The sequence below is a fragment of the Pteropus alecto genome, unplaced genomic scaffold, assembly GCF_000325575.1.
Source record: "Pteropus alecto unplaced genomic scaffold, ASM32557v1 scaffold16, whole genome shotgun sequence".
Taxonomy (NCBI): Eukaryota; Metazoa; Chordata; class Mammalia; order Chiroptera; family Pteropodidae; genus Pteropus; species Pteropus alecto.
Window position 1 is genome coordinate 7,805,884 of NW_006438867.1, and position 14,255 is coordinate 7,820,138.

Genomic DNA, 14,255 nt, shown 5'->3' on the forward strand with positions numbered 1-14,255 from the left:
AGCGCATTCAGGAGCTTTCCTCGGGTTGGGATTGTGTACTGTTTCGCTCACGCGTTTTAACACTAGGCTATGCATTTGATCCTTTCGTAATCTAAGTCGTAAAAGGCTGTCCAGTAGTACGCACAGTTTTTGCCTCCTTTATAGTCCCAAAGAACTTGACCAGTGAGAGCTTACGTTTACAGCACAAAGTATCTACTTTATTTGGTCTTCCTGTGAATGCCATCAGTGTCGGTTATACAGTATTGTTGTAGTTCGTATTTAGATGCCAGATGTTTTCCCAATAAAATATCTTGGAGACATTTTTAAACAAATATGTGAGTTTTACACAAATCCGTGTGTTGTCTACTTTGATCCTCAAATTTTACGTGGAAACTTCCTGTTGGAACTTTAGCTTTAGAATTCGGGTTTTCTCAATGAGTGGACAAGGCAGAATTTTAATATGTAGAGAAAATTGAACATCTAAATGATTTCAAGAAGAGTAAATCTTCATAGGGCATTAATGAGATGTGGAAATTTCCTTAAAATTCTAGTTAAGTAATCAGCACATTTTGAACATAAAATTACAAATGCACTTATCTTTTGGACATTAGAGAAAATGTTTGTCACTTGGCAAAATTGTTTTTAATATAAATCCAAAAATTTTTTTAAAGGAAGTTAGGTTTCTGCAATAAAGTATTGTAGACAATTTTTAGAAAGATTTCCAAAAGGATGGTATAAGTGAGTAAATATTGACATGGAAGAATCTTCTTTCTATCTTTAAAGCTACTGATAATCCTTTCTCCTTTAGTGTACTAGTGCTGTGCAGTAGAACTTTCAGCAGTGGTGGAAATGCTGTGGATCCGTGCTGTCCGGTAGACACTAGCCATGTGTGACGACTGCTCAGTGCTTGAAATCTGGCTGTTGCTGCTGAGGAGTCAAATTTTAAATCTTGTTTATTCTTAATTTAAATAGCCACATGTGGCTAGCGGCTACTGAATTGGATAGCACAGCTCATTGCTCTTTAAAAACTCAGATTATGAAATGAGGAGATGAGATGAGCTGCTGCTGTTTTGCTCATCTGGGGTCTGCGCCTCCAAACCAAACCTATCATCCTAAATTTTTGTGTAAGAATGTTAAAAATTTGTCATTTGGGAATTAGAATTTAGTTTACAAAATTTGACTTTATGGGTAGCTTTATTGTTTAATTTGAACTCTATGATTAACAGGCAAATACAAAAGCTTTAGATAATCAGAACTGTTATGTATTTTTTTGTAAGGAAAATTTCATAGTGTATACCTGATCTGAAGTAAGTAATGGTATAGTGGTTGGAGTGTGTGGTGGTGGTGTAATGGCTCTAAAATAGCAGTGTAGTTTTGTCCGATTTATGTTTTAGAGGTACTTTTTATGCCTTGAATAATTAATCTTTAAAATACAAATAACTTTTTTTAGACCGGTGGTTGTAGTTTCCCAGTTTAATTGATGAGGTGAGACCTTTTTTTGGATGGTACAAGGTCAGCACTGCTAATATATTAAGGAAGGGGAAAATAGGTTGCACTTTGTAAAGTTCTAATCTGTATTGTGAGCCCATGATACATTAGAGATGAAATAGACTGTGAGTGTATTTTGGACACATTTTGTGGAATTGAAGATCCAAAAGCTGCTTTTTAGGTTTTAACTGGTTCACAATTTAGATTGGATAAATAGACTTTAAAGTTGTAGTGCATTTTAAAGCTAGTTTATTGTAGTGAAAACTGGTAGTAGTTTCACTTGAACTCCTTTTCCACTTTTACCCACCCTCCACCCCCCACCTCTTAGCTTTAGTAAACCAGATATTGGGAGCAGTGATGCACAGAAATGTGGCTTCTATCCAACAGCTTCACATCTCTTCCTAGTGTAAGCAGAGGGCCACTTGAGCTATTTTACCCACTACTGATGCTAGCAGTGCTGACTCTGTAACATAGCAAAAATCGTCTCACCTCATCAGTCAAACTGAATTTGTTAGAAATGTAAATTCTAGGGCCCCTGTCTACATCTACAGAATCAGAAATTTGGGGGTTGGGGCTCAGGAATCTTATATTCTAACCAGCCCTCTGTTACTCTGATGCTTGCTAAAGTTGGAGAACCGTTCTAGTAAAATAATTAGAAATCACCTGAATTTATTTTTGTTTAGTCATTGGAAACTAAACCCCCTCCCATTATGTTTTTTATTTTCAATGGTGAAATAATGTATACCTCTTACAGAATGATCAAATATTTGAGAAAACATTGCAAAATGTTCTTAGCAGGCTTGTCTAGAATATGATTGCAAGTCATCTTTTATTTCAGAGAAGTTATTTTAATTATAATTTTACATTAGTGAAACATCTTCCGTCTCCTTATGTGCTTTTACTAAACATGATCACTGTTAACTTGGTATAATGTTTTCAGTAAAAATCAAACCAAGCATAACACATTGTCATTTGAGTTTTTCATTTAATTCATCTTTGTCATCTTTTTATGTCATTAGATTTTTTTAAATGACCATACTGTATTTCACAGTGTGACTATACTGAAGGTTATTTAATCAACTTTCTGTTGATTGACTTGAAGGCACAATTCCATTTTGCATTAGTGGATTTTCTTGTTAACTTAGTACTTTTGCAGTGAGGAATTTTAAGCACTAGCAAACAGTGAGAGAAAAGATAAGGTGCTTTGGAAAGGGTTCAGTGAAAATTGTTAGATCCTAGTTTAAGTAGTGTCTGTTTTGGGATAGTCACTTAGTTTTTTGTTATTTTTACTTTATTTTTTGTATTCCTTTTAGTTAAGAACCTATAGTTTTACTTTTTATGCAGAGTGATGCAAGAACACCAGCTGGAATTTATGGTGTACTGGTGGAGATTGTGAATTCTTTATAGATTGAGATCGACATTTGCAATGTGATCTTGGGCAAGTTACTTCAACCTTTCTAGGCCTGTTTTCACATATGTGAAATGGGCATAGTAACAAAACCTACTTCATAACATAAGACTGTTGGGTGGGGGTAATGAAAGAGGTGTGGTGAGAGAGAGAGAGAATGATGAATGGCTGGCATATAGTAACTATTTGGTAAAAGTTATTGTTCTGAGGCATGAAGTAAAGAAATCTTTGGTTTCATTTCAAATAGATATTTTTAATTGAATTTACAGATACTTCAGTACACATTTAGAGTAGTGGTTCTGGAATGGGGTAGTTTTGTTTCCCAGGGGACATTTGACAATGTCTGGAGAAAAATGTCCAGAGACATTGATTGTCAAACTGGGGCGGTGGTTCCACTGGCATAAACATCCCACAAAGCATAGGACAGCCCTCCCACAACAAGAATTATCTTGCCCATGTCAGTGATGCTGAGGTTGAAAACTCTGATGTAAAACCATTTAAAATCATGACAGTATAAACTTTGAAAAAGATTATGCATTGAAAATTCTCGGCAGCATAAACATTTTCCTTAGGCCAAAAAGTAATAAAAAATGGAATTTGTTGCCAACCATAAAGAATTACGTGATCTAACAAAAACTGAGATTTTTTGCTTCCTCTGAAAAAACACCAATATGTGACATGTGAACGTATCTTCCTGAAGCTGACTAGATTTCCTCTGTACATGGTGCAGTTTACCAGACTCTGTCTCCCCCTGCCCTCAAACATTTTATTATGAAAAACTTGAGACATGCACGTGAACATGCATACACCCACCACCTAGATTCTACAGTTAAATTTTATTATGTATGTTTTTGTCACATAACTGTTCATCTCTCTCCATTCATCAGTTCAGGACTCTCAGACACTCCATCATGCTTGTCATTAATTAGAGTCCAATATTATTTTTAAAGGTATTTGAAATCTACATACAGTGAAATGCACATCTTCTAAGTGTATGATTTGGTGATTTTAGACAATTACATCCATCTGTTTAACTCAAACTCCTATAAAGATAGAGAACATTATCATTATCTCATGAAATTTCCTCATTTCTCTTCCCATTTTCAATTATACCTGACAGAATTTTAATTCAAGACTCCATTCCTAAAATCTGCCTCTCAGATTATTGGATTATATGAAGTATTAGGTACCTGTTCCTTGTTATATGTTCATTAAATGTTTGCTGGTACCACTACTACTGTTAAGAGTGAAAAACAAAATGGCATTTTGAATAACTGTAAAAAGGTTAGATTCATTTGTCTTTGTAATATTAGTTCTCTAGGTAGGTTTTTTGCATAAGACCAGTGATTTAAAGCTGTTGTGAGCATTTTAGGGATTGAATAAAGAGCTGTTGTGACCTTAAGAGTTTTTCATAAGGCAGTATATTTCTACTCTTCTTAAAAATGCATATAAAACCTCTTTCAATTCTCCCTGGAGAGTTCTCACGACACAAAAAAAGAACATACCTGTATTAAGTTTTCCAGTTTGTGTTTTAGATGCCTATATTCTATACCAGCTTTGAATTCTTCAAGAAGGGACATCTCGTGGTTTTGGAAATGAATGTATTTTTTAGTTTACAATAAGTGCATGTGCACATGCTTTTCTATTAAATGGAAAGAACTCTTATAACCCATGAATGTGTGTGTTTGCTTCTCTCGGTATAATGGCGAGAAATGTGTAGCCCATGGAAGTATTTCTGGAGAAGTGATTAACAACACCTGAAAGTAGCTTTCACGGCTATTAAAGAGAAATGGAAATAAAAAGGAAAGGGGATTTGACATTGGAGAGGTGGGGTGTTTTATTAAGATATGAATATCAAAAATTTGGATTGCTTAGGGAATTCTATTTTCAACAATAGTTTGTAGTAACTGGTACTTGGTATTGAAAGTAATTACATATTTCTTTTAATATATGTAGGAGATTTAAAAAAGATATTGCTTGGAATATTTAACAGCTTGTTATGAGCTGATAATCTTTAAGTGATAGCTTTTAATAGGACATTGGGGTTAGGACTTTGTACTTAAAATATTTAAAATTACTTTTCTTTGAATAATTAATAAAATGCATGTAATACCAAAGTCGAAAGACAAAAAAACAAAGAGACCTTATCAGTCATTTTCTAAAGCTACTTAGCTATCCTCCTTAAAAACAAACCACTATTTATAATTTTTGTGTTACTACCATCTTTACAAAGTGATTTTTTTCCTCTTAAAAAGGAATCCAGAACACTGGCTGAAATTGCAAAAGCAGAGCTGGATGGCACTATTTTGAAGAGCAGACCTCTCCGAATTCGTTTTGCTACACATGGAGCAGCCCTAACTGTCAAAAACCTTTCTCCAGTCGTCTCCAATGAGCTGCTAGAGCAAGCATTTTCCCAGTTTGGTCCAGTAGAGAAAGCTGTTGTAGTTGTGGATGATCGCGGTAGAGCTACAGGAAAAGGTTTTGTAGAATTTGCAGCAAAACCTCCTGCACGAAAGGCTCTGGAAAGATGTGGTGATGGGGCGTTCCTGCTAACAACGTAAGTTTGAAACATCTTGTCATTCTTCTGTGCAGTTGCATATGGATTTCTCTCTGTTCTGGATTTCTGTCTTTTCTTAATAGTTCATACTGTTTTGCTATACAGTAAGTAGGTGTTGAGTAAATATTCAGTGCCTATAAAAAAGAAATTTTTGTATTCTTTTAGGAATCAGGATCACACTTTCTTCAAACTAAAGTGTCTTGATTTGTACTTGAATCTCAGGAGTGTTTTGTATTATGATTTTCAATCAGCTTCCTGAACATAGATACAAAGCAAAATTTTATGCAGGCACACCTCAGAGATATTGTGGATTAGGTTCTAGACCACTGCAATAAAACGAATATGGCAATAAAGCAAGTCACATGATTTTTTTTGGTTTCCCATTGCATATAAAAGTTATATTTACATCTGTCATAGTTGTATAAATGTACAGTAGTGTTATGTTTTTAAAGAATGTACATACCCTAATTTAAAAATACTTCATTGCTAAAAAAAGCAAATGCTGTTGGAAAAATGGTGCCAATAGACTGGCTTGACACAGGGTGGCCACAAACTTTCAATTTGTAAAAAACGAAATATCTGCGAATTGCAATGAAACAAGGTATGTCTTATTTTTAAATAATGAATGAATTAATTGTTATTGAGGTATAATTTACATCCATTAAAATGCACCCAGTTTTAGATCAGTGAGTTTTAACAAAGGTATGTATATTCACGTTACCTACTACCGCTGTCAAAATATAGAACATTTCCATCATTCAACAAAAGTCCCTTTGTGCTCTTTTGGAGTTATTCTCCGCTCCACATTTATGTCCCAGACAGCTATTGATCTTTCTGTTAACTATAAGTTAGTTTTGTTTTTTTCTAGTATTTCATATAAATGAAATCATGTAGTATATATTCTTTTGTGTCTAATTCCTTTTGCTTAGCATAATGTTTGAGATTTCATCCCTGTTATTGTATTAGTATTTTGTTCCTTTTTTATGGTTGAGTTGTACTCCTTCATATGGACCTAACCACAGTTTTTCCGGTGATCTAAGGTGGACATTTGAGTTGCTTCCACCTGTCGGTTACTGTGAATAAAGCCATTATGAACATTTGTGTACAAGGCTTCTTGTGAACATTATGATTTCATGTGGCTTAGGTAATATTTAGGAGTAAATGGTATATATTCAACTTTATAAGAAACTACCAAACTTTTCCAAGGTGCTTGTACCATTTTACATTCCCACCAGCAATTACTGGGAGTGTTCTAGTTCTGTGTCCTCACCGACACTTGATAGTGTCTGTCTTTTAGATATTTATTATAGAGTGTATGTGTGTCCCATTGTGGCTTAAATTTTATTTTCTAACGACTCATAATGAGCACCTTTAATGTGCTTTTTGGCTATTTTTATATCCTTTGTGAAGTATCTTGAAAGTTTTTGCCTGTACGTACAGGTTATGCTCCTTTGAAATTACAAGAAGCAGAAAAACAAGAGAAAAAAGGAAAATGAAAAACCTTTACCTTGGGCGACAGTGGTTTGTTCACACTGAGATGCACCTGGACCACTATGCGGGACTGATAGGCGCTCACCACTTAGATTATTCTCTCGCTAGATTTTTTTTTCTTTTTTCTTTCTTTTCTTTTTTTCTTTTTTTTTTTTAAGATTATTGCAGGTTAAGTTAAATGAAAATATAGTGGTCTGATTTTACCATTTTCTAACTGATGCCTTAAAAACAATGTTGGAGTTGCTTCAGTAGAAGTAGAAAATTATGTTCATTTCAACTGCAGTTAGAAAAACTTTTCCCTTTAATACAACCCTTTAATGTTAATATAAATGGTACCTGTATTCACTAATTGTTAGCATTTTGCCACATTTTTCCTCATTATATACACACAGATTTTTGTGAATTCATTTGAGACTCAGCTACAGATATCATACTTTACCCCAGAATACAGTAGTTGGCATGTGTCTGCTGAGACTGTTCTCTCATGAAGCCACTGTGTGTTTGTCACACTGAGGGAATTTAATGTTTCTTATTGGTATATTGTGAGTTTTTTCACATATCACTAGAAATGCTCCATAGTATTTCATTGTAGCTGCTCCTTGGACATTAGACATGCCATTTTTAGACATTAGGTTGTTTCCCTTTTATGCTCTCTTAACTGATCTTGTGACAAACATTATGGTGCATAAATGTCTGGCCACTTTGTTTCCTGGGTATAGCTCTTTTTGGGCAAGTTTATTTCAGAATTCCATTGGGAAAAGTTTTAATGGTTTCTTTTTAAACTAACTGAACATTGGTAACCTACACTTACTAGAAAGTGAGAGATTGAGGAGGGCAAGATGAATTGTTAAAGCCTTTAACTTAGAAGAAAACTCTTGACTTATAGTCTGTGAGGAGTAATCTCTTTTCTGTTAAAACTGTTGATGTGGCTCACATCCTTGTTATGGGTAGCATTACTCTATTTGCTAATAATTTGTCCCTTTTACTTTTGTTCTTTTTGAGAGAAAAAATTTATTGCTTCCTATGCCAATTCTCTTGCAACTCTTGTATTTCTGTGTTTTAAAACTCCTGTGCTAATGGAAATTGGTCATTTTGTTTCTGGAAGGGATGTAGGCACTGGATATAAAAACCTTAAGATTCTTAGACTCACTAATATAATAGAGGTGTATTTTAGGTAAATATTTTGACTCCAAGGTTTGGTGTATCACTTTATACCCGATTTATCACTTTATTTCTAATAACAAAATACTGGGCAAATCTAAATTTCTTAATAGAGAATTGGTCAAGTAGGTTATATTTACAGTTGATTAGTATATAGTAATTTTGGTAAGACTATGACACTGGAAAACGCAATACTCGTGAAAAGAATTTTAAGATAGCTATATCATAGAGACTAATAGTCTTCAGGAGTGAAGGGGAATGAGGAGTTGATGACTAATGGGTTTGGGGTTTCTTTTTGAGATTATGAAAATGTTCTGGGGTTAGATTGTGGTACTGGCTGCACATACCAAAATCACTGAACTGTTCACTTTGAAAGGGTAAAGTTATGTCTCAGTAAAAATAAAAACAAAAACTACGAACTCATTTGTTTGTGGCAGAGCATTCAGCTATGCACATATGCTAACAACTGCTCTAAAACTTTTCTTCTGTAAGTAAAACATCAATTTACAAGTAAAAAAAGACAAAACTAGATGTATGCTGTGATCCAAACTTATGTCAAACTGATTAGAAAAAAAGACTGGAAATAAAAACCTGACTGAATTAGTAGAAATTGGATTACAGTATGCTTACAGGTATATCTTGGTGGTCTCCAAGACCACCTCTAGGTTTGGTGTCCACCTGAAGGACTCAGGCCTCCACATTTAGTCCTATGACTAAGATTTATTACAGTGAAAGAATACAGAGCAGATTCAGCAAAGGAAAAGTGCAGGTGAAGTCTGGAGGAAACGAGGTGTGAGCTTCCAAGAGTTTCCCTCTTGCATCCTCAGGGCCTCATGGCGAGCTCAACACCCTTCAGCAGCTAGTGAGACAATAAAGGGTTAACCACTAGAGGAACACAGCTGACCCAAAGAGTGTCGGGGTGGAGAGTGGAGTGTCACTTTCGTAGGTTCCCTTATATCCAACAAAAAACAAAATTTCAGACTCCCAGAAGGAAACAAACCCAAAAGGTTTATGTTCAGCATTAACCAGACTGTACAATTTTGGCACAGAACACCGGCCTTATCAGTTAAGGTGAGAGAAGTTTCAGGCTTGCTTTGTTAACTCTTTTCTGCGTCAGGTAATCGTTCTATTAATAATTTTTTATACTTTTCCTATTTTATACTCATGCTTTAAAGGGATTACTTTTTCCAGCATTACATTTGCTTCATCACATACCTTTGCATTAGTTTAGGTTCAGGAAAAAATATTTCTTTAATAAAAACGATGTAATATTCCTTTTGTTTATATGTTGGAAACGAGTTTTCTAGACAGTCCTGCTGGTGGTGAAGTACTCATTGCTTCTTACCTTTGCAGAAAAGCACACAGCCCTGGTACATGATCAATGTCAATTTGGCTCAATTTTAGTTTTTTGCTCTCTTTTTTGAGCAGTCCTAATTATTAGTAAGGATTGATAATTTATTATTTCTTAGAGGTCTTCAAAAAAGGGAAAAAAACTAAAAAGAATAAACTCAGCTTTTTTTAAAATTACCATATGGACCCATTGGGTCATTTTATAAGTCTTAAGATAACACTATCAGGTTCTGGTGATTTTATTTTTCTTATATCATACAACATCTTATTTTATCCTAGAAATTATTTTATTTTCTACGGTTCTCAACTATGTTAAAAAAAAGACAAATGAAAAAACCCACAAAATGGTGTATGTCTGCAAGGATAATTTAGTAGTGAAACATTGTTATTACATACTCCATTTTTTTTTAATTGTGCAAAATGTTGCATCTTTTTAAGTTACCATGTTTTTAGTACTGTATGTTCTAACTTGTTCTCACAGTTCTAAAGAGAGATTCGAACAAGTGAGAAAAGATCAGTCACAGATATGTCTCATTATTTATGTATCATAGGAAAGAACAATGTGGAAACCAACTGGCATGGGTAAAGAATTGTGCCATTTTATACTGTGTGATTGATACAGGATGTCTGAAGAAAGCACATATAGGTGATTAACTCTACGTAAAATTATGTGTATCTAGCAGAAAGGAAAATCTGAAGAGATGTTCATAAAACATGATCAGGGGTCCTCTCCAAATAATGGGATTTCACGGAACTTCTATAAAACCTAAGTATATTGTTTAAATTTTTCTACAGTGGAACGTTTATCAATTTTACAACAATACTAATGATTAGGAGCAAGGTGAGGAGGGAAAAACCCCACCAGATAACAACTCCAGATTTACTGCTGTGGTTGACTACTTTGATTTATTTCCTTTTTTTTTTTTTACCCTATATAATGTTTACCTACATTTTGTTTAAAAAAGTAAATTTAGTAATTATACCTATAAGTAGAATTTAAGGTAGGTTTTAGAAAAACTCTTGTTAACACCTAAATATGAAAGTGAAATGAACAGGAGGGTATGATAGTGGAAAAGGGAGCTTCTACAAGGAGTGGTACATATAGTGAGACCATCAGTGTCACATTGTAGCCTGTATCTCAGTAGACAAAAGGTAAGACAGTCCTTGAAGACACCCCTGTATGCCACACCTGATCTTTTTGTGTAATGTAATACGGCGAATGTGTCTGTGACTGATCTTTGCTCACTTACTCATTTATCCTTTTAGACGCAAAGTTGCAGGAACAAGGCATAAATGTGTAACATTCGTATTTATTAGTCAGGTTCTCTCCCAGAGGGCTGTAGCACTCCCCCCTCACACACCCCCACCCCATGTATAAGAGTGTCTAGTGGGCCATATAGGTTAAAAATTGAAATTTTGTAATTAATGTATGTCACTATGTTCTCTGATTTTGTTCAACATTTCCTTGACTTCATCAAATTAATCTTGTCAATTCCAAATAATTGTCATGTTCTGAGTGACAAATGATCTACTTAGTACATTTTCCTTTTCTGATTCTTCTCTTGGGTGGTGGTGGCCTTGTGGTATTGTATTTTCTGTCCTTTTTGGTCTCTGTTCAGTGTTGTTCTTATTTGGCCCTGTTACTGTTCTAATGTTGTGGTACTGCCATGGCTTCCAGTGGGTGAGGAGTCCATATGGTACATCATCATTTTGTCCCTGGGCCCCTTTGGCCCTCTTAGAAGTACCTCATCCTCCCATGGGTTGAGCAGACTCAGGAATTTTAAGCCACTTGCTCATACCTCATTGGGTCGCATGTACTCTTTGTGGCTGTATTTACTTACTCATTCTTCATTGTTTCTGTTCTTACATGTTGGGAATGTGGTCTCACCCTGGAAATTGAGGCCTGTAAGTCTCTTTTCTTCTGGGTTCCCATTCAGTTTATATGAGGTTTCTATAATCTTACTGTCTCCATCACTCCCATGGTATTTGACTCCAGTAGCCCAGGAGTTTTTTAAAAATAATTATTTTATATCTTTTCCTATAATTTATGATTTAAAGTCTTTGATAATCTCTGGATCTTTACTTATAAGAGGAATACTTTTGGAGTCCAGAAAGCTCCTTCATTTTCCAGCTTTTCTGTTAACACCCCAAAGGTTAAAAGTAACTCGTTTCTCTCTGAAGCGTCTCTGTTCAGAAGGCACTATAAATAGATTTTACTTTTTTCTGCATGAGAGACTGATAGCAAGGAAAAATTTAATATCAGCACATCATCCACTCCACTTAATCTCCTTTTCTTTCCCTCATTCAGCTTCCCCTTCCTCTTACTTTAGGAAAATAGTAAGAAGGAGGATTCCCAAGTCATATCTAAATCTTTCACTCTTCTGACTCTTCCCTCCTCCTCCTCTTTTGCCTGGCTGATACCTTTTAGGTCTCCTTTTGGAGTTTCACAGTCCATCGACTTAACCATGTGGCTACCTTGTCACCTCCTTTTAGGTTTTAGAAAGACTTCTGAACAAGACTGATTAGATGAAGAAAGGTAGGGGGTGGTGGGCGGAGATGGGAGTTTGAGGTGTGGGACATGGGGACATGACACCACATGCATAAAACAGGAGTTAGGTTTGCATTCTCCATTGTACTTTGTAAAAGTTAACTGCAGTGGTTACTCAGGTTCATAGTTGTTGGTTTGCTTTTCTGTCACCTTGAGTAGATTCTGTGCTGACTTAGATGGCCACCTGCGTCTGGCTCAGCAAATGACCGTTAACTGATTTTATGAGTGTGGTGACTTCTGAGCATTTTTCTTGAGAGATATTTTCCAAGTGTATAACTTGGAATTAAAAAATTTCTAGGAGGATATTCTAGATACTGCGTTTATTTTTATTAATGCTTTTCACCCATCTAGGACCCCACGTCCAGTCATCGTGGAGCCCATGGAACAGTTTGATGATGAAGATGGCTTGCCAGAGAAGCTAATGCAGAAAACTCAACAATATCATAAGTAAGATATTATTAATAAAGATACTTTAGATAAGTGACATCCAAGGTATTTATTACATTTGTTTTCAGGTATTGTTGGATTGTAGGGTGTTCTGTTCAGTGATATAATCTGGTTAATAGAGTGGCCTGATCTGCGTGGAGTGTTAGTTTTCTTTTGTATGTGGGTGAACCGTTAACTTAGAGAAGTCTCTGCTTTTATAATTGGGGCAGGAGTAGGTGGGTAGGAGGAGACTGTGAGTAATATTTATGCCAGGGAAACAGTGAACTCTAGATAACTATGAAAATATTTCTTTAATTAGTACACTTCAGGTGTAAGTTCAAAGAGACATTTTTGGGAGGTAGAGTGGGGAAAGTCCTATATAAATAATTTGACACAGGGTAAGAACCCTTTAGAGAGAAAAAAGAAAAAAGCCTATTTTTGACATGTTGTATATTATTCTTTTACCAGTTGCTTTTCACTCAGTATGATATATTTTTATGTAAATTACCTCTGTGACTACCTTGTATTAATATTTAATGAATAACTTCTTTATTATAATAAATAATATATTTGTATCCATGAATTCAACAAATACTGGAATCCCTTTGTGCCAGGTGCTATTCTGGGTACTCCGAGTGCTACTTCGAACTGTTTGCCCTCATGATGCTTACATTTATTGTTGTGCGCGCACACACACACACACACACTCTCTCACACTCACTATTAAACATATCAAGTAGTGAGAAGTACTATTTAAAAAAGATCACTAAAGTGAGATATAAAGGCTTAGGTCAAAAGGCATACATATTTAACATTGATTAATACTGGCAAATGGTTCTCCAGAAATATACCAATTTATATTCATTGATGTGTGTATATATATATGTATATGTATATAAGTATTCATCTTGATCAAAAAGTGGATGTTGTTGTGATTTTAAGATTTGATAACCTGTATGTTCTAAATGGTATTTTATGAATTTTTTTAAAGTAGCATTCTTTGATTTTAGTACAGTTAGTTGAATTTTTGTTGTTATTTTTGTTCATTCAAATGACAAATTGATGCTGGCTGTGTACCTAGTGCTGGAGATCTCTTGGTGAACAGAATAGACTAGAATTTCATGCTGTGTGGGAGTAATAAGGTCGGTAAACAGTAAGTAAGATGAACAGGGTGACAAGACAGGGAAAAGTGGGTGCTGGGGAGCTGAGGAGTGTGGCTCTTTTATACTGGGGGTTAGCACAGCCTACTTGAGGGTGATGTTTGGTTAACAGCTTGAAGGAATGAGAGAAAATCAGCAGTGGAGTGGAGTAGAGGATGTGATCTCAGCAGAGAGAACATAAGTACAGAAGCCCCAAGGGAGGACTCTGGCATGTTCCCGGAGCAGTGAAGAGGCTGGCTCAGCTGGAGCACAGCAAGTAAGGGGGAAACAGTGGGGACGAGGCAGAGCTAGGACATACCGGGAGGGGCGCAGATTATTAGGCCTTGTAGACCGTTGAGCTGACTTTGGTTTGGCTTTGGTGTTTTATGAGAAAGGAGCCAGAGTAGTGACTTAGTCTTAAATTTAACAGGCGCGTTCTGGCTCTGTTTTAAGAGTAGATTCTAAAGAGTTAAGAGAGGATTTGGGAGCCTGCTGACATGGAGTAGTGCTGACAGTGGTGACGGTGAGAAGGGGTCAGGTTTTGGGTGTGGTTTGAAAGTAGACTTTAGATTTCGCTGATGGGTATGGACATATGGGAGTCAGAGTTAAAAGGATGATTATAAGATTTTTGGCCTAAGTAACTGGAAGTATGGAAGTTGCTAATGACTGATTAGGAGAATCCTATAGGAGGAGCAGACGGAGGGGGGA

At 35.6% G+C, this 14,255-nt stretch overlaps 1 protein-coding gene across 1 annotated transcript in view; it reads left to right on the forward strand.

The window, feature by feature from the left end:
* The window catches only part of PSPC1 (paraspeckle component 1), a 60,768-nt gene that overhangs the window by 4,137 nt on the left and 42,376 nt on the right, over positions 1-14,255 (forward strand). Inside the window, exons 3-4 of the mRNA XM_025049513.1 lie at positions 5,131-5,432; positions 12,334-12,430. Of these exons, the coding sequence (XP_024905281.1) occupies positions 5,131-5,432; positions 12,334-12,430 (399 nt within the window). The remainder of the gene's footprint in view (positions 1-5,130; positions 5,433-12,333; positions 12,431-14,255) is intronic.